General features: G+C 35.6%; 1 protein-coding gene across 9 annotated transcripts in view; it reads left to right on the forward strand.

Annotated features, from left to right (window-relative positions):
• Positions 1-16,722, forward strand: part of LOC121373850 (glutamate-rich protein 6-like) — a 43,347-nt gene extending 26,625 nt beyond the window's left edge. For 6 of the 9 annotated variants that reach the window (XM_041500630.1, XM_041500677.1, XM_041500636.1 and 3 more), the window contains 8 exons: positions 285-389; positions 4,357-4,404; positions 7,306-7,454; positions 8,775-8,860; positions 9,581-9,733; positions 10,715-10,943; positions 13,616-13,695; positions 14,569-16,722. In XM_041500630.1, coding sequence (XP_041356564.1) covers positions 285-389; positions 4,357-4,404; positions 7,306-7,454; positions 8,775-8,860; positions 9,581-9,733; positions 10,715-10,943; positions 13,616-13,695; positions 14,569-14,752 — 1,034 coding nt within the window. In that variant the 3' untranslated portion in view covers positions 14,753-16,722. The remainder of the gene's footprint in view (positions 1-284; positions 390-4,356; positions 4,405-7,305; positions 7,455-8,774; positions 8,861-9,580; positions 9,734-10,714; positions 10,944-13,615; positions 13,696-14,568) is intronic. The other 3 variants (XM_041500659.1, XM_041500667.1, XM_041500685.1) reach the window with 3 other exon arrangements.
• The last annotated feature ends 1,812 nt before the right edge of the window (positions 16,723-18,534 follow it).

The following is an 18,534-nucleotide window of genomic DNA, read 5'->3' on the forward strand; positions in this document are numbered from 1 at the left end:
GAGATTATTACCCTCATGTATTTCGGTATCGTCAATATCATATATTAGGAATAAAAATAATGTATTATGCTCACCAGTAAGGTCCAAAAACAAACCAAAACATTACATGAGAAAAGGTCAGGTTGTATTGACGCTAGCCTAGCATTTGTGTAAGGGTGGTAGGGTGTGTGTTTAGTTGTGTCTTAAAAACAGAACGTAAGTGAGAAACGGTCCATTCCGTTTGCGCTATAGTGTAGTGTCTGTACTTGCGGCAATTTCCAACCTGCTTTGCTTTGTGACTGTAGCAGCTGGTCCAAGTGCACACGAACGAGGAGGTGCCCACCCTTCTGGTCGGGCGGGGCATGGAGCAAAGGCCGTCTCAATGGCCCCGAGTGGCATGAGTAATTTTGGTGGGTATACATCGGTGTTGGTATATTATGCATGCTTGCTGTTCTCTGTATATCACACTGCACTCATATACATGTATTTTGCACACACATTATTTGGGTGTTGGGAGGGAGTTAATTTTGGAGGAATTGAGGAGGGGTTCTTTTTTTAAATGTGTGTGTGTGTGTGTGTGTGTGCATGCGTGTGTGTGTGTAAAAAGTATGAAAAAGAACACACACATACCTTAATGTGTAATGTGTGTGTGTGTAAAAAAGTATTAAAAAGCAGACACACATCTTAATGTGTAGTGTGTGTGCGTGCGTGCATGGGTGTATGCATGTGTGTGTGTGTGCATGTTTGGGTGTGTGTATGTGTGCATGCATGGGTGTGTGCGCGGGTGTATGCATGCATGCTTGTGTGTGTGTGTGTGTGTGCATGCGTGACTGGGTGTGGGTGTAAGAAGTATTTAAAAACACACACATATACATGTACCTTACTGAGATATAGATTTGTTTTTACCATGACTGCATTAAAACTTTGTATCATATTTAATATTATTTACTATGTAATCGGATCATGTTTTGCTTTTGTTTGACATATATGCACATGTATCAGTTAATCAATGTACCTATTAATGTACTCATTATCAGTTATTAATCACTGACATTTCTTGCAGCACAGCAAATACTATAACTGATCTTAAGTACTGCTTATTAACTGTCAGTTTGGAACATATACAATATTTCCATTGGAACAACTTACTGTGTGCTGTTAATGTACTGCTATTGTACTGCTTTATACAAGTACAAATATAGTGATGTTTTAGATTAACATGATATGCTGCATGTGTGCTGCATTAACACAGAAGTTCTTCATAGAGAACCAAAGGAATATTTGAAGAGTTCATTTCCAAAATGCTATATAACTATAGAGGATTCGTCATGAGCATTTTTTAAGATGGAAAATATCAACTGAGTCTATGTTAATCAGTATTTGTCGAGGCTCATTTTAATTCAATATTTAGTAAATCAAAGTTCTGAAGTCGCCTCACCAGTAATAACACGTCATCGCAATTAGCACTGAATGTAGTTTGACGTCACACACTTCAACTAAATCTCATCAGAACATTACGCTCAGGTATACAAGTCTTGTTGGCTGTAAAGAAGTGACCCATTGACAGCAAAACATTATTAACCAAGTTAATAATGGTAAGAATCAAATGGGTTTATGGCATAGATATTATGGGTAAGTTGTAGAATAAACATCATTGACATCATTTTAAGAGAGAGAAAAGCATGATTTTGCTGCAGCATGATGTTACGTTGATGTAGTGTAGGTATATCACACAAAGAACAGTTTTAACATGCTGTTCAGTGGCTGTAGATCACATTGTGATGGAAACTTTAATTATTTTCATATTGTTGACTTCTAACGTCAATATACCGTCACTGCTGACTCCCAAATATGGAAAAGGCTTTAATTATTGTGTTTTGAAAGTGAACTCTTGAGCACCTCAGCACATTTTAAACTATAGCTATTTGATTTCTAACATGGTTGCTTTGACAATTGGTCGAGAGTAAGATAGAGAGAGAGAGAAAAAAAAAACACCTGCTATCGACATAATATTCTACTCCTACTGAAAAAGCAGCAAAAGATGCTGCTAATGGAACAATATAGCAGATTTCTGTGTCCTCACTAATTAGAGCATATTCTTATTTCTTATGTTCATAAAACGTGTGTGTGTGTGTGTGTGTTTGTGTGTGTGTGTGTGTGTGTGTGTGTGTGTGTGTGTGTGTGTGTGTGTGTGTGTGTGTGTGTGTGTGTGTGTGTGCAGGGCTTGAACTTAACGATGGCACTTTTGTGCCACTGGATAAAAATTACTGTCATCGATAAAGCTCCTTAACGACATCAAAATGTATACACAATTTTGTATATTTAAATTAAACTTCATACAGGAAAATAACTTTTCAGTCATATTTATTTTCAGCAAAAATCACTTTTAAAAATTAAATTGGCATAGGAAGACTCAAAATTGCCTTGGTGAGGGAGGGGGGGGGGGGGGCTGTTGCACCTATGGCATTTAAAAACAAAATTGCCTTTGGAGACAAATTCTTAAGTTTGAGCATGTGTATATATGGATGTAGTGGAACTGTGGCCTTATTACTAACAAGTGAAAAAACCTGCACCTTTGCCTATATTAAAGATAAAATATTCAGTTATGCAGTTACTTTTTGGTGTGATTTACTAACATAAAAAATATAAAGTATACTTAATAATAATGATTAATTTAAAGGGACTGTTGTCAGTTTGCATCATTGTAAGATGTTTCTGTGTCTGACTAATACAATTTTCTAATGACTAAAATTACATAGTATGTATTAAATCTATTTTCTTGTTTAGAATATCAGTGTCTGTATATTCAATATGTTTCTGGTTGTCTTAATATTTGTACGTAGCCTAACCTGGATTTGGTCTCCAAATAATTTTGTGTGTGTTAAAAAAAAATACATATTGGGAAATTTAATTATGGCCACTAATACAGGGCTTGAAATAGGAAGTACCGGTAAGATGTGGCCTGCTGTTTTGTTTTCAGAATAGCAGGCCAACAGAAATACAGGTATATCCTGCAAAGAAAAAATATTTGCATATACGGTATAACCGAATCACAAGCTAGACAGCAAAAGAGATAACCACACATAAATCTGTCTCTTAAAAAATGACGTGCAATCTTTGTTTGGTTCTAGCTCGTGAATTTCTATTTCACCTGCTACATGTAGGTCTTAAAAAAACGGACTTCTTCTTTCTTTTTGCAGTCCGCTATTTCAAGCCCTGTAATATGTTATGCAAAAAAAAAAAAATAATAATAATAATAATATGTAATAATAGTTGTTAAAAAGTCTCTGTATCAACATCTGACAGATGTAGCAAACTCAGGACAGTCCCTTTAAAAGTATGTTATTTGTATGCTTATACTTTTAATTAAAAAAATTAATATTTATTTTTGTGTACGTATTTATATATCTTATCTTATTCTGATTGATAGCCCTTTTTTTATGGTTGCATGACATTGTATATATGATTAATTGCACATATGCACAGTTAAGAACATGGTTTTTGTCTTTGAAATGTTTTGTATGCATGACTGTATATTTTTTTACTGTTATTGGTTACACATATATTCATGTAGGAGTTATGTATCTTTCCTGTATTTTGTGATATTGTGTACATGTATATATATATACAATGTTCATTAATTTAAATATTTGTGTTGTCAGTAATATATTATATGTACATATACTTTATAATTTAACATTTTGAAAAGTAATGCCAGACATTTTACATCTAATCTATTAATAGAAAATTCCTAATCAAGGATTTAATAAATTACCTGCATACATGAAGTTATGTTGGTATGTTTTTATATGTCTAAAGTTACAACTTCAAAGATAATATTCATGATTATAAAATATAATTATGTATAGACAGGTTTTTAATTATTTTATTTTTTAATTATTATTGTTATTACTATTATTATTACTATTATTATTATTATTATTTTTATTATTGTTTTTATTATTGTGTTCAATTTTCAGTATACTATTTAAAAAAAATAAAGTAGAAGATTTTGATAAATTTTAAATACTGGTACATGTACACATGTACTAGTAAGTTTATGATTTAATTTTTTTTTTTAATATACAGTGAAACCTCACAAAACCCTCAAAACCGGACATCTTAACGAGTCCCTTTCTAAAACCCAAGAGACAACTTAACCTCTCTAAACCAGATCCCTCTTAAAAACGGGACATTTGTCTTGGTTTGAAGGGTGTCCAGTTTAGAGGGGTTACACTGTAGTTTCCTTTAACCACTTCAAAATCCCAATTTGTTTACCTCAAGATTTACATGTAATTATAAAACTGACACCAAAACGTCGGTACGTCTATGTACATCAATCGTGTTATTAATATTTCCATAATTGTTTGTTTAAAGCTGCCAGCCAGTTCAGGGGAGGACCCATGGGCCCTATGGGGATGGATGGTTTGTTTTTATTTTACCCTTTTTTGGCAGTGAGCCAGCACGTAAATTTGGTTTTGTGTAAAGCACCAACAACATCTTGCCACAATTACTGTGGATATTAATCATGCCGGAACTGAGTGTCTGTCTAACTGTTTTGTTTGGATTTCGATTTCAATTCTTGTGTTATATTTCATTAACATGCATGTTTATTTATCATTTGAAAGTGGACATATACTACATGTGTTATTTACATACAGATGTATCTAAATAAGTTGAGTTGGGCAGTACATGTGTTATTTACATACATCTGTATGCAAGAGCTGATGATAGCTTTTTGCTTATATCCATATATTTAATTGTTCAAGTACACTGTCGTGGACGTCTCAATGTCTGTGTGAATGCATAAAGTAAGTATTTGATATGCTAACCAGCACAGGCTATTGTGAAACGCGTCCCATTTGAGCACACATGCGATCTGACCAGTGGCTATGTATGAATGTGTTCAGGCAACCCATGAAACACTGAGAAAGAGGAGCTGCCTTGGTATACCACTGCTGATGATAAAAGTTTAAAGTTTGATACAACTAGAGCACATTGATTTATTAATCACCGACTATTGCATGTCAAACATTTGGTAATTCTGACACATATATAGTCTTAGAGGAAACCCGCTACAATTTGGTATTAGGAGCAGGGGATCTTTTACTGTGCACAGGACAGCACAAAACACAGCCTGTGATATATCACCATGGTGCACTGGCTGGGATGGGAAAAAAACTCATTCGGGTCCACTGAGGTGATTTGAACCTATGACGCTTTCACCTCAGGCGAGCGCATTATTGAAGAATTGCATGATCCAGCAATGTAGCCCTCTCTACGCTGTCCTGTTTTTCACAGATTGTATTGTAACATAGAAATTGTAATGAAATTCAAAGTGTTCAGTGTGCATCTGTTGTTGTTAACTATATAATTCATGTGTGATGTTTTAGCATTTGGTTGAATCTCTGTGATATATTCTCTTAATAAACCATCTGACTTAACTCGAGTGTGACGTACATTACAGAACTTGATTAATCTCTGTGATATTTTTTTTTTCAAAGATACTTGATCTTCTTACAACAATGTAGGGCATTTCTGGCTAAAGTATACTTTCTTGATGACAATATTAATATATTAATTGCATTTCATTTGAGCATCTGAAATGTATTTTTGAGTACATTTACAATCACCTTCAAAATTGTCGTGATATTGTCCCAACTAAAATTGACAGCAACAGAAAAATCAAGGTTCAACATGAGGCCTGTTCAGGGGGAGGGGGGTGGGGGGGGGTGGTGAGTGATTGTGGTCACTCATTAGACTGGTTTTTGCACCTAACATTAAATGAATGTAATATTATAAAAGACAATGGTACCAGTCAATTTGTTTATGATCGCTTGGCCTCCAGAACACACCATAGAACTACCATACACTGTTGTAACAGGAACGTGTACCTTCATAAACCATCATCTTTCTTGCATGTACAACAATAATAAACACTAAAACCAAATTTGTGCACACCCTTGATTGCATCTGTATATGCACCATCTAATATCTCACCTTTTTTTTCTGTTAAAAGAGTGTCGATATTAACCTGCAAGTGTGACTTGATGTAATACGTGTAATATCTGCCAGTTACTATAATAATAAATTGTTTGTATAGACACTGTATAATTATATAACTTAGTGTGATTTATCAGCTAGGAAAAAAAGTATTTTGTTTAACAAAATTTCATCACATTTTAAACAAGAAAATAAGTGTAAAATTATGAAACTGTGGATGTTCAACATACATGTATGGTAATGTGCAATGTATCAGATATCTGGTATTTTAAATTTTAAAACTCCAGACCAGTGTTTCTGCCAGAAAGAAATTTTTGGGTATGGCGTTATGGAATTTAATTTAATGCAACCACAGTCAACAGGGGTATGGGGGCCCAGCTCAGAAAGAAAATGGGTTACAGTTAGGGTTAGGGTTAAGAAAATCGTACATGAATGATAAGAGTAATTAATTTTGTCAAAAGTTTAACTTAGAAAAAAAAAATCTGCAAACAATTTTGGGTATGGCATCATACCCATTTTACCCTCTGGCATAAAAACCCTGCAGACATTTGTGAACACAAATGCTGCTTCGTTATCTGGGTGGGTTTTTTTCTTAAAATAGCAATGAAATTTTGAATGAAAAATTAAAAGTTGTTGTTAACTGAATTTAAAAAAATGTCTATATGCTGAAATATTATTAAAATGCTAGAATATTATTATCTTCCAAAACAATGTTAAAATGTTGGAGCTATGTATTATTTGCTCATAGTGTTTCCATTACTATTACTAAATGACTTGTGTTATATATATGTATTACGAGTGAAACAGTTATCTAGTAAATTACATGATTGTGTATGTTTCAAATTTTAAGAAATGTTTGCAACAAGATAATTGAGTCTTCATTTGTTTTGCTGTTATATTTTTTTCTCAGTGTTTTGTATTTTCAAATGTACATGGGTTTTCAATGTATTGAATAGATGTTGTACTGAAACATAAACCAGTATTTTAGACCTTCCAATTTTTATTATTATTATTATTATTATTTTTGTATTGGAAAATGTTTTAAATTACTTAGGTTCTGTTTCTCTTGGTACATTGTCTAATCTTTTGTTTTGTCTACAGAATGTTGATATCTTTTTAAATTTTTTTTAGAGGCCATTCAAAATTATCAACATTTTTACGAGCATATATAAACTGCAATCTTTTTCTCTTTGTTTTTCTTTGGATACACCTACCCCTCCCCCAGCATACATTTTTGGAGACTTGTAAATTTTTTTACAATTGTTGTGAATGGCCTCTTACTTGAAAGCGAAGTTAACTGTTATGTTTCGTGTATTTGTGCAGTGACTCGCCAGATGAAGACGATTAATTACCAACTGTCGTCACAGCGATGTCTGGATGAGGGCTGGACCCTGCGTTGCCCGACCCCCCTCATGGAGGAGGAGGAAGTGTGTGAAGTCTTTATTCCTGAACCTCTCATCGAGAGCGGGAAGGTTTGCCTTGTTCTATTTTACTGCAATCTGTCTGATGAATTAGCATGATGTAATTCTATAAAGAATATAAGGGTGGGATGTAGCCCAGTGGTAAAGCGCTCGCTTTGTGTGCCGTCGGTCTGGGACCGATCCCCATCGGTGGGCCCATTGGGCTATTTCTCGCTCCAGCCAGTGCACCATGGCTGGTATATCAAAGGCCGTGATGTGTGTTATCCTGTCTGTGGGATGGTGCATATAAAAGATCCCTTGCTACTAAATGGAAAAAAATGGAGCAGGTTTCCTATATGTCAGAATTACTTGATATTTGACATCCAATAGCCAATGATTAATAAATCAATATTCTCTAGTGGTGTCGTTAAACAAAACAAACAGACAGACTAATCTGACAGACTGTCTGCAATTGTGCCACCATAAAGATTTGTTCCCCCTCTGTGTGGATCTGCATCATGCAGTGTATAGATTTTTATGAAAACCAGGCTTAATATGCCTTCATCTTCACCAGGAAAGGTTAGTGATCACTCCTGCTCTCTTCCACACTTGCTTGGAAAGTTTTTGGAGAGGTGTAAATTAATCACCTTGAGAAATACGTAATTGATTTTACCAGCCTCGGTGGCGTCGTGGTTAAGCCATCAGACATAAAGCTGGTAGGTACAGGGTTCACAGCCCTGTACCGGCTTCCACACAGAGCAAGTTTTAACAGCTCATTGGGTAGGTGTAAGACCACTACACCCTCTTCTCTCTCACTAACCACTAACCCACTGTCCTGGACAAACAGCCCAGATAGCTGAGGTATGTGCCCAGGAAAGCATGCTTGAACCTTAATTGGATATATTTTAAAAACAAATATTATTGAAACTTCATGTGGTTGCTTGCCTAGCAGCATTTCAGGAGAGTGATCTTCGATCAGTTCACCTCGAGTTTACTCATGTTGTTCATCCTTTTTATTATTATGGGGCAGGATGTAGCCCAGTGGTAGAGTGTTCACTTGATGTGCGGTCAGTTTGGGATCGATTCTTTTCAGTGGGCCCATTGGGCTATTTCTCGCTCCACCCAGTGCACCACGACTGGTTTATCAAAGGCTGTGGTACGTGTTATCCAGTCTGTGGGATGGTGCATATAAAAGATCCCTTGCTGCTAATCAAAAAGAGTAGCCCATAAAGTGGCGACAGTGGGTTTCCTCTCTCTATATCTGTGTGGTCCTTAACCATATGTCTGACGCCATATAAGCGTAATTAAAATGTGTTGAGTGCGTCGTTAAATAAAACATTTCCTTCTTCCATCCTGTTTATCTTCTGGCATAAATGTTTGTTTGTCTTTCAGCTAGTGGACCGACCACTGATACAGAAGTACTACGAAAATGGACAGAAGTTCCTGACAATATTTTCCGACGGGTCTGGAAATGTGTTGTATCCTTTTAGATTTTGTACTGTTACGTGTATATAATAATATTTACAAAAGATTTTGTGACATACGTAACAAGTTTCTTGTAATACCTGACCTTTCTTTCTATTTTGTTTGTTTGTTGGATGACCAGCATTTTTCTTTATTCTTCACTTTTGTCTGTCAATTTAAATACAAATATTTTAATAATTTAACAAAATGGCAAAACAACAATAAAAAAAACCCATAGATAACTAAATTATTTGACAATTTATAAAAGTTTGTGATTCCAAGAACTATTGTTGATATTTATAATATCACATCCAAGAACTATTGTTGATATTTATAATATCACATCCAAGAACTATTGTTGATATTTATCATATCACACTTGCTATAATGATGTAAATTACCATAAATACAAGTGCAGCATGTGTTACTAATCTAACATGAATCTGTGTGACATAATGTTAGCACACTTAAAAAGTTTAAAAGCGACATGTGCATGGTATGCTTTAGTAAAATTGACACGTTTTGTTTTCTAGAGTTGAACCAAGTCTTCTCTTATCATACACAAAACCTTGTTTCCATTGTTTAAATACACATCTGTTTTCTGATGAAAAATAAACAGTGACGATGAATTTCTGAAAAAAAGATCAGATAACAACAGACATATTTCATACATTTGGTACAAGATAGGCTTGTGTAAAAATCTGTGTCTATATAGTCCTTAGCAGTGCATTCAGCTATCCCTCAGGGCAGCTTGCCATTGCCATAACGAGCGTGTCACTGGGCCTGTATCTCTACATTGTCCATGACGACACTCCCAAACACAACGTCACTGCCATATTTGAGCCAAACGGTTATGGGTCGTGTTTCCATGGAAACGGAATTGTGAGGTGAGAGAGCGCGTGCCAGTGATGTTTTGGTTTATTTTCAAAACCTGTTCGACATGTATATTTGTATGGATTTCTGTAGAAGGTACATTAAGACATTTGCTCTGAACTGTTTGAGATTTGTAACCACGAGCTCTACGGAACTATATTTGCCTCACAAATCAAATTTTTAAAAATGCAGCAATTACAGGATATTAAACGAGCTTCCATTTTCTGAGGTTGCGCCAGTCAATGACATCACTGTGTGACGTCGAAGTGTTACACCGGCCTCGGTGGCGTTGTGGTTAGGCCATCGATCTATAGACTGGTAGGTAATGGGTTTGGATCCCAGTCAAGGCATGGGATTTTTAATCCAGATACCGACTCCAAACCCTGAGTGAGTGCTCCGCAAGGCTCAATGGGTAGGTGTAAACCACTTGCACCGACCAGTGATCCATAACTGGTTCAACAAAGGCCATTGTTTGTGCTATCCTGCCTGTGGGAAGCGCAAATAAAAGATCCCTTGCTGCTAATCGAAAAGAGTAGCCTATGTAGTGGCGACAGCAGGTTTCCTCTCAAAATCTGTGTGGTCCTTAACCATATGTCTGACGCCATATAACCGTAAATAAAATGTGTTGAGTGCGTCATTAAATGAAACATTTCTTTCTTTCTTTCTTTTTTTTCGAAATGTTACATCACACTTGGCGTTTTAGTGGAATGTATTACTGTGATATATACCAAGATATGTTTAACCATATGGGTAATAATAACTAAAGATATCTGTCATGTCTTCATTCAGATTTGCCATTTGCAATTTTATAATATTTAATTTATTTTTTTAAAGCACTGTTTTATCTTCATTTTGGGGGGATGGGGGTGGGTTGGGGACGATTAGTATACATGTTTATATGGTAAGAGTACTGGTTTTATTTCAGAGTATATTTCAATCGCCTCATATTTATCACTGTTTTAGATGTAACAGACTTTACACTGGTTTTATTTCAGAGTATATTTCGACCAGCTGGGCGGGATGGAGCTCGACACAGTCGGGGCTAGAAAGAGGAAGTGGACATGGCGCGACCCCGAGGTTCACGTGCACGCCCCACCGTTTCAACCGATCTGCTTCGGGCTGAACCACAACCTAGGCGTGCGGATCATGAGCCAGGACAATATCATTCTGTCTATGACGGCCAAGAAATGCAGCTGTAGGTTTAATGTTGGATCCAAATTAAAGGTAAAATCATTCCGATCAGCTGGGGTAAGACTTTCTAGATTTTAACTGATTTCGCATTCGTTTTGCATTTAAGTTAAAGGCATATTGTCACAGACCACTGACCTATTTAATGGTCTAACAAAGTATTACCTGAACAAAAATAATTTGATTTGTCCCTAAATGTACTTTATTCAACCATTTTTATAACCACCATACTCCATTTATTAATGATATTTTGTAAAAATAATTGAATTATGGCAATGGTCCATAATTCAAAAACTAAAATTGCCGAGAGGGTTGACTTGAATTTCACTCCATCATGGTTCAGTTAAGGTGATGCAATAGCTAGATTTGGTTTCCAACAATTTATGTAATTTTTAGTTGTTATTCATTTTTAGAGAAATAAGGTCCTTAAATCCGTGACAGTATGCCTTTAACCCTTTGCTTGCTGCTGTAAAGGGAGGCAAGAGGGCCTAGTGTATGAACCAAAATGGAGTATTATGAGAATTTGTGTTACATTATATATATAGCAATATGGGTTCAAGGGTGTCCTGGACAGGCGTGCGCTACAACAGCTTGCTCTGAATGTGCACGTAAAGCCCTATGACCTGACCTAAGGGTGCAGAAATAGAAACTATTTCACTGGCCCGTCAGAACAGAACCAATTTAAATTTACTAGCCCGCCAGAATTTCTGCTAGTCCACCAGCCTATAGAACAATATTACTGTTAAAAATATTATAATAAACACTGTCTCCACCTCAAATGATATGTTATTAAGTACCCTTGGTAACTGATCAACATCATGTGGCTAACGAAATCAAGTCCCCCACCTTGATTGACAAATCAATAAATTTTTAAAATATTCTGATATAAATGTTTTCACATTTCTTTCATGTAGAGTTACAAAATTCAAGTGACATCCCACAAGTATTTAACAGAACAATCTATTTAAAGGGACATTCCTGAGTTTGATGCACTTTTTAAGATGTTATCGACTAACAAAGACTTTCTAACAATTGTAATTACATATCAAATATATTTTTCTGCATAAAATATTAGTGGTTGTATATTAAACGTGTTTCTGATGGTTTTAATATTTGTACTAGGTTAAATTGCATTTTATTTCCTTTTTTTTTTTTTTTTTCGTACATACGAAATTATTTGAAGACAAAATCTAGTTTGGGCTTCTTACAAATATTAAGATGACCAGAAACACATTGAATATACAGACACTGATATTCTAAACAAGAAAATATATTTAATATGTAAGATTAATCGTAGAAATATTTTTTTAGTCGGAAACATCTTACAATGCAGCAAACTCAGGAATGTTCCTTTAAAGCACACCGGCAACATACTTTCAATGTAAATAAACAATTTCTAGGAAGTATTGACCTTTGACCGGCTCTGTTTTCGTAGTCTGTTAATCAGTCAGAAAAAGACAGATCAGGACAGATCACCCGTCGGACTGGTAGTTGTATTTTTTAACTTATCTGTCAGAATATTTATTCGCATTTGGCGAGCGGATGAGTACTTTCTGCACCCCTGGGATTCCTGTATCAGGACACATATATCATTTACAGCACCATTAAACTGATTTTAAAGAAGGCATTTAACAAAATAAAGAAATACATGATACAAGTCGCGTGGACATATCGATCGGACTTTAAACTTTTACATCTGCGTTCAAAATTTTATGTCGAAATTACTTCTTTTTTAAAAATATTATTAAATAGCCCGATCCTCTCTTCTTTCTCTTATTTAATTTTGGACTGTCCTTCTAAAATGCTCCAAATTATATAAATATTCAGCTGAGCAGTCAATTCTTTTTATTTTTGGCTTGTAACCTTTTTATTTTTTTAAATTTATTCTATTAACTTTTTTACTAATTGTTATTTTCAAAATTCTGCCATTTTCACCCCCCCCCCCCCCTCCTCCCTTCCATCCCGAGTGAGGCCACCGATCTTATCAGACTCGGGATGGGCGTGTTCGAAACCCTAGTGGTATATGGGCACGTTAAACTAGTTATCATCATCAACAAGTTTATTAGTTAAAGACAGTGTTACTTCCAGAAAGAAAATTTTGGGTATGTCTCTATGAAATGGAATGTTACCACAGTCAATAAGGGGGTATGGAGGGCCTCCCACAGAATGAAAATGGGTTAAGTTTAGCGTTAGGGTTAAGAAAATCATACAGTGATGATAAGACTAATTAATTTTGTGAAAAAGTTAACTTTAAAAAAATTCTATTTGGGTATGGCACCATACCTGTTTTACCCTGTGGCAGAAACCCTGAAAGAATGAAGTATATTGATCACTTCAGTACTAAATAAAAGCTTAGTTAATAGTGTCGGGTCCTTCCTTTTCTAACACCTTTGAATACTGTGGAGAAAACAGTAATCTAAGCGATTGTGGTTTCCAACTGACATCAGCTTGAAATTGAAAAATTACCGAATAGGTGTATCGTAATACATATTTTTTTACCGTTTGTGTCATAATACATCTTTATACATATACCAATAATACCATGGCATTGCAGTTTAAGTCAGTATTAACTGGCAGGATACTCCAGTATCAATGATGACATTTTATGTTTTAACATGGCATAGTCATAGCTGAGTTATGTGAAGCAAGCTAAGCACCAACTGTATACTATTAATAACTACATAATCACAAATTGTTGTGTGTTTCAGCTGGTCGCCCCTGAGAATCTACCTCCCAAGGAGATTGACGAAACACAGTTGTTTCTCAGCGAAAAGTCTGCTTACGTGGAGTAAGTATAATTATAAATGAGAGACAGTCGGAAAGAGAGGGGGAGTGAGGGAAGTAGAGAGAGCAAGAGGGAGTCAGACAGAGAGAGGGCAGAATGTGGAGAGATAGAGGGAGTCAGACAGAGAGAGGGAGTGAGGGAAGTAGAGAGAGCAAGAGGGAGTCAGACAGAGAGAGGTCAGAACGTGGAGAGATAGAGGGAGTCAGACAGAGAGAGAAGGGTGGGGAGATAGAGGGAGTCAGAGAGGGAGGGAGGTGGTGAGAGGGAGTCAGACAGAGAGAGGGCAGAAGGTGGAGAGAACAAGAGGGAGTCTCAGAGAGGGAGGTGGGGAGAGGGAGTCAGACAGATATAGGGTGGGAGGTGGAGAAAGAGGGAGTCAGACAGAGAGAGGGAGCGAGGTGGGGAGAGGGAGTCAAACAGGGCAGGAGGAGGAGAGAGCAAATGGGAGTCAGACAGAGACGGAGGTGGGGCATCAGACAGATAGAGGGAGATGGAGAGAAAGAGAGGGAGGGAGGGAATCAGGCAGACATACACAGTAGGCAGATAAAACTATCTGGAGACAATGAATGAATGTTTAGTGACCCTAAGACAGTCAATCAGCTGTTAGGTTAGAGACACTTGTCAGATAAAGGTCTCTAATTAGATAATGGACTATCTGTGTTTAAAAGGTGGTCTCTTGTATGACATGCTGTTGGACTGTTTAGATATGTTATCTGGCTGGTTACATAATGGGCTAGGTAATGGACTTTTGGGCTGATTAGATAATGGGCTATCTAAGAAAAACATCCTGGAAATTTTGGTTGAGTAGATAACAGACTGTGTGCCTGTTTATTTGAAAAATGTAAAAGTGATTTCGGAATTTTGTTTTGTTTTCAGGAATGTTTTACACAAAGTAGCCACACTTTTAAAATTTCCCAAGTCTCCAAAACTGGACAAAATCCTGCCCCCAATCCACCTCAGTGCAAAGATGCAGCGCAACGAGAAACTGAGAAAGGAGCGAGAAACCACTACAAGTGGCAACAAGTCCCGGATAACTCTTCCGTCAGTCAAGGTCAACTGAATTAGCATTTCAGCTGGGGCCATTTTGTTTTGTTGTTTGTGTTGTTTTCTCCCTATTGTTTACATTTTCAGTTATTTTAAAATGTGACCAGCAAAATTTTATTACTTGAAAAGTCCTTGATGATTGAGTTGTGTTAATCTTAAGTCAGAAGTTAATTCTTTTTACATTTCTTTTTTAATTGAAAAAAAAGAGAGAGAAGAACAGATGATTGTAAGAAATAAAGATTAATTAAAAGTAATAAAAATTCCCAAAGATGATGAATTAAAGAAATAAAAGCAAAAATATAAACAGAAGTCAAATGGGACAATATTTATCAGTAAGTCGGGGTTACAGCAAACAATAGGTTTCTTATGAAGGGTCCTATATATCAGTTTTTCAGCACCTTCATGGATGACATTGTAGGCCTATATTACACAATAGAATGCTCATTACGAGGCAGTAGATAGGTGTGGGTTTTTGCTATTTTCACAATGATCACAAACCATTATATTATCAGGGCTCGACCTTAGCGGTAGCCCGGAGTGTTTTGACTACCCATTTGTTCTAGCTACCAGATGTCTAAACCCAGTAGTCTGCCGGGATACTAGATTTTTTTTGGCAAATCCAGTTACTCCGCAATCAACAAGATGCTTAAACATTTAAAACACCCACCTAAAACAACATGTTTAAATCAAAGTAAATGATTATGCTTTTTTTTTAATTATTAAAATTATGGGACTACCAATTTTTACTGAGGGCTACCAGATTTTATAACCTGGTAGACCGGCGACTACTGAAAAAAGTCAAGGTCAAGGCCTGAATATAGTACTCACCAAAGAAAATAGTTTTTAGTTTCAAACAACGCACATCTTGATGTCGCTTATGAGAATTCTTATCAATCATTAAACATGACAGATTAGTCCGTGTTTCATTTTAGGAACTCTCTAGTCTCAAGGATAACAAATGTCTTGTTATCGCAAACCTGACATGTGATCTGATAAGTTTAACTTAATAATTTAAAAGTAGTTCATTCATTTTAGGAACTATATCAGCAGTTTGAATAATAATGGTGATAATGTAACACTTTACTCATTTTACCATCGCCATAGAAAACAACAGCAGTATATTTGTTTTCTATACCTCTTTCCTGTATTGGGTCTTCAGGTTATGCCAATACCTGCATAAAGACGTATTACAGGATAAAGATACGGAGTCCATTTTCTAAACTGAAAGCCAGTGAAAAAAAAATGTTTCAGGTTACAAAAACTTAACTTTACTTTACTTTATTTTATTTTATTAGTGTGCCTATATTTAAAAGAGGTTCAGGCACGTCCATCCCACGTCCAGTCTGTGGCAGGGCCAGTGGCTGGGCGTCTGACAGAAATATAAAAACTAAAATAGCTGTCATAATATTAGACTAGTGTAACACTTAAACGGTTTGTGGACATCTGATGATACCAGACACATGTAAGTAACAGCATTAATTAATTCTACAAATTTGATATTATGTTTATACATATCTGTCTGTGATATACATGTATTTTTTTTTTTTTTTTTTTTTTTTTTAAATGGCTGATTTTTATCATTTAAAATCATTGTTTTACATAATTTAAATATAGATATATTGTCTAGTTATTTCAGTGCCTATAGTATTGTTCAGTGAATTAGCTGTTTCTCAGAATTCGTTCACATGTTCCCAGATACTAGAAATACCAAAATTACCACTCAGTATGATTTCGTTTATGTATTTTAGTGAGAAAGAAAATTAACAAAATGTTGCAGAACTTGTTTAAAAAAGTTGTGTCTGTGTTTTTTTAAATTATAAAGTTTATGAATGAAGGACCTGTTTTTAAAGTGACACGACCTACATTCATTTCATTTCATCTTATTTTCTTGAGTATATCCAATTACGGTTCAAGCACGCTGTCCTGGGCACACGCCTCAGCTATCTGGGCTGGCTGTCCAGGACAGCGGGTTAGTGGTTAGTGAGAGAGAAGAGGGTGTAGTGGTCTTACACCTACCCATTGAGTCATTAAAAATCATTCTGGGTGGGTGCAGGTACCGGGCTGCGATCCCTGTACCATTCTGGGTGGGAGCAGGTACCAGGCTGCGATCCCTGTACCTACCAGCCTTATGTCCTAAACCACAACGCCACCAAGGCTGACCTTCATTGACTACAAATCAGCATGCCATATGAATGTTTTCCTGTCTTAATACATTAAAATTTGAATATTTTATTAAGCTGAAAAGTCTTGTATAGAATACATGTATATATTAGATTGTGTGCTGAGTAGAGACTGATCAGTGTTTACTAGTAGGTGGAAGATTGTGACTCTCAGCAGATATCGCTGCCACCACTGCTGCCTATTTTTCGTCTCTACAGTACCTTGTATACCTCACTATGATTAGTAAATATAGCTGCCAACTTTTCATAAACACGTGCTTTAAGGTTAATGAATCTATTGGAGACGAAACAATTCTATCGCTTGCCATGTTTGCCTTTGTTTCTAAAAAAAATCTGTCTGTATTAGATTTAATGTGCCATTTTGTTTTTTTATACTATACAGAAACTGTGTGCCTGCAATAATATACTTCGATCTGCTGTCAAACCTACATGTATTTAGAATTTATGCCATTTTGTTATGCCTATGTCATTTATATTGTACATAATGAAAGAATTATATGTGGAATATGTTGTGTTCAGAAATCTATACTTTATATGTAATCTGGAGATTAGATTCTCATATATAAAAAAAAACCTGATTAGAAGTATAGTGAAACCTGTCTAAAACAGACCCTGAACAAACCGGAATCCTGTCAAAACCAGCCAAGGTTCGTGGTCCTGATTTTTCTAAATTCTAAAACCAGACCCTTTAAACATCTAAATTGGATAAATTTTAAGTTCCAGGCGTGATCTGGTTTAGAGAGGTATCACTGTACTACAGTACATTATATCAAAATATGAACATGTTTGGTGGAGGTTCATCATATAGGCAAATCTACACTGTACTCGTATGTGAAATCTGGAAATTACATTCTCATATAAAAAACAAACATATTACGGTAGTAGTACTACATTATAATTTATATAAAAATGTGAAAATGTATGGTGGAGGTTCATCATGTAGACATACATATAAACAGTGACATTCAACAGGGTTTCTAAAATTTTCATAAAATCCACTAGCCATAGGATCAGTGATTTAAAAAACGTACTAGCCACGATTAAAAATTCACTAGCCCTACTTTAAGTTAATACAATTTTACTAATAGTAATAATCAGATATGTCACCTGAATAACTTAAAAAACACTATGATTGGGGAGGTGGGGGCAGGATATTCATATTTACAAAATACAGCATTTGACAACTTTTTTTTGACTAGCTGTCGGGCATGGCAATAGTAGTTATTTACTAGCCCAACATTGAATATCATTAGCCGTGGGAGTGGGGCTACCATAATCTAGAAGCCCTGCATTCATATCCATAGTCATATTTACATCCATTCCACACCTTTCAATAGTACTTGTACTTCAAAACATTCCATCAGCAAAAATAAAGACTGAGGCAAAAGTATTCAACTACAGCTAAAATGCATATTGTCTCAGCATTTGTATTTTAAATGCTTATGCTGGCATCTTTTCAGTAAAAGGTACCGGTAAAAAAAAAAAAAAAAAAAAAAAAAAATGCTAATGATAACATACCTGTGATCATAATTTTACCGCCATCATACAACAAATCGTTTGTGGTTATTAAACAGTATTGTTGTCTTTTATTCTGTAATGTCATTTAAGACGTCATTGT

This window comes from Gigantopelta aegis, chromosome 1, assembly GCF_016097555.1.
Source record: "Gigantopelta aegis isolate Gae_Host chromosome 1, Gae_host_genome, whole genome shotgun sequence".
In the NCBI taxonomy this organism is placed as follows: domain Eukaryota; kingdom Metazoa; phylum Mollusca; class Gastropoda; order Neomphalida; family Peltospiridae; genus Gigantopelta; species Gigantopelta aegis.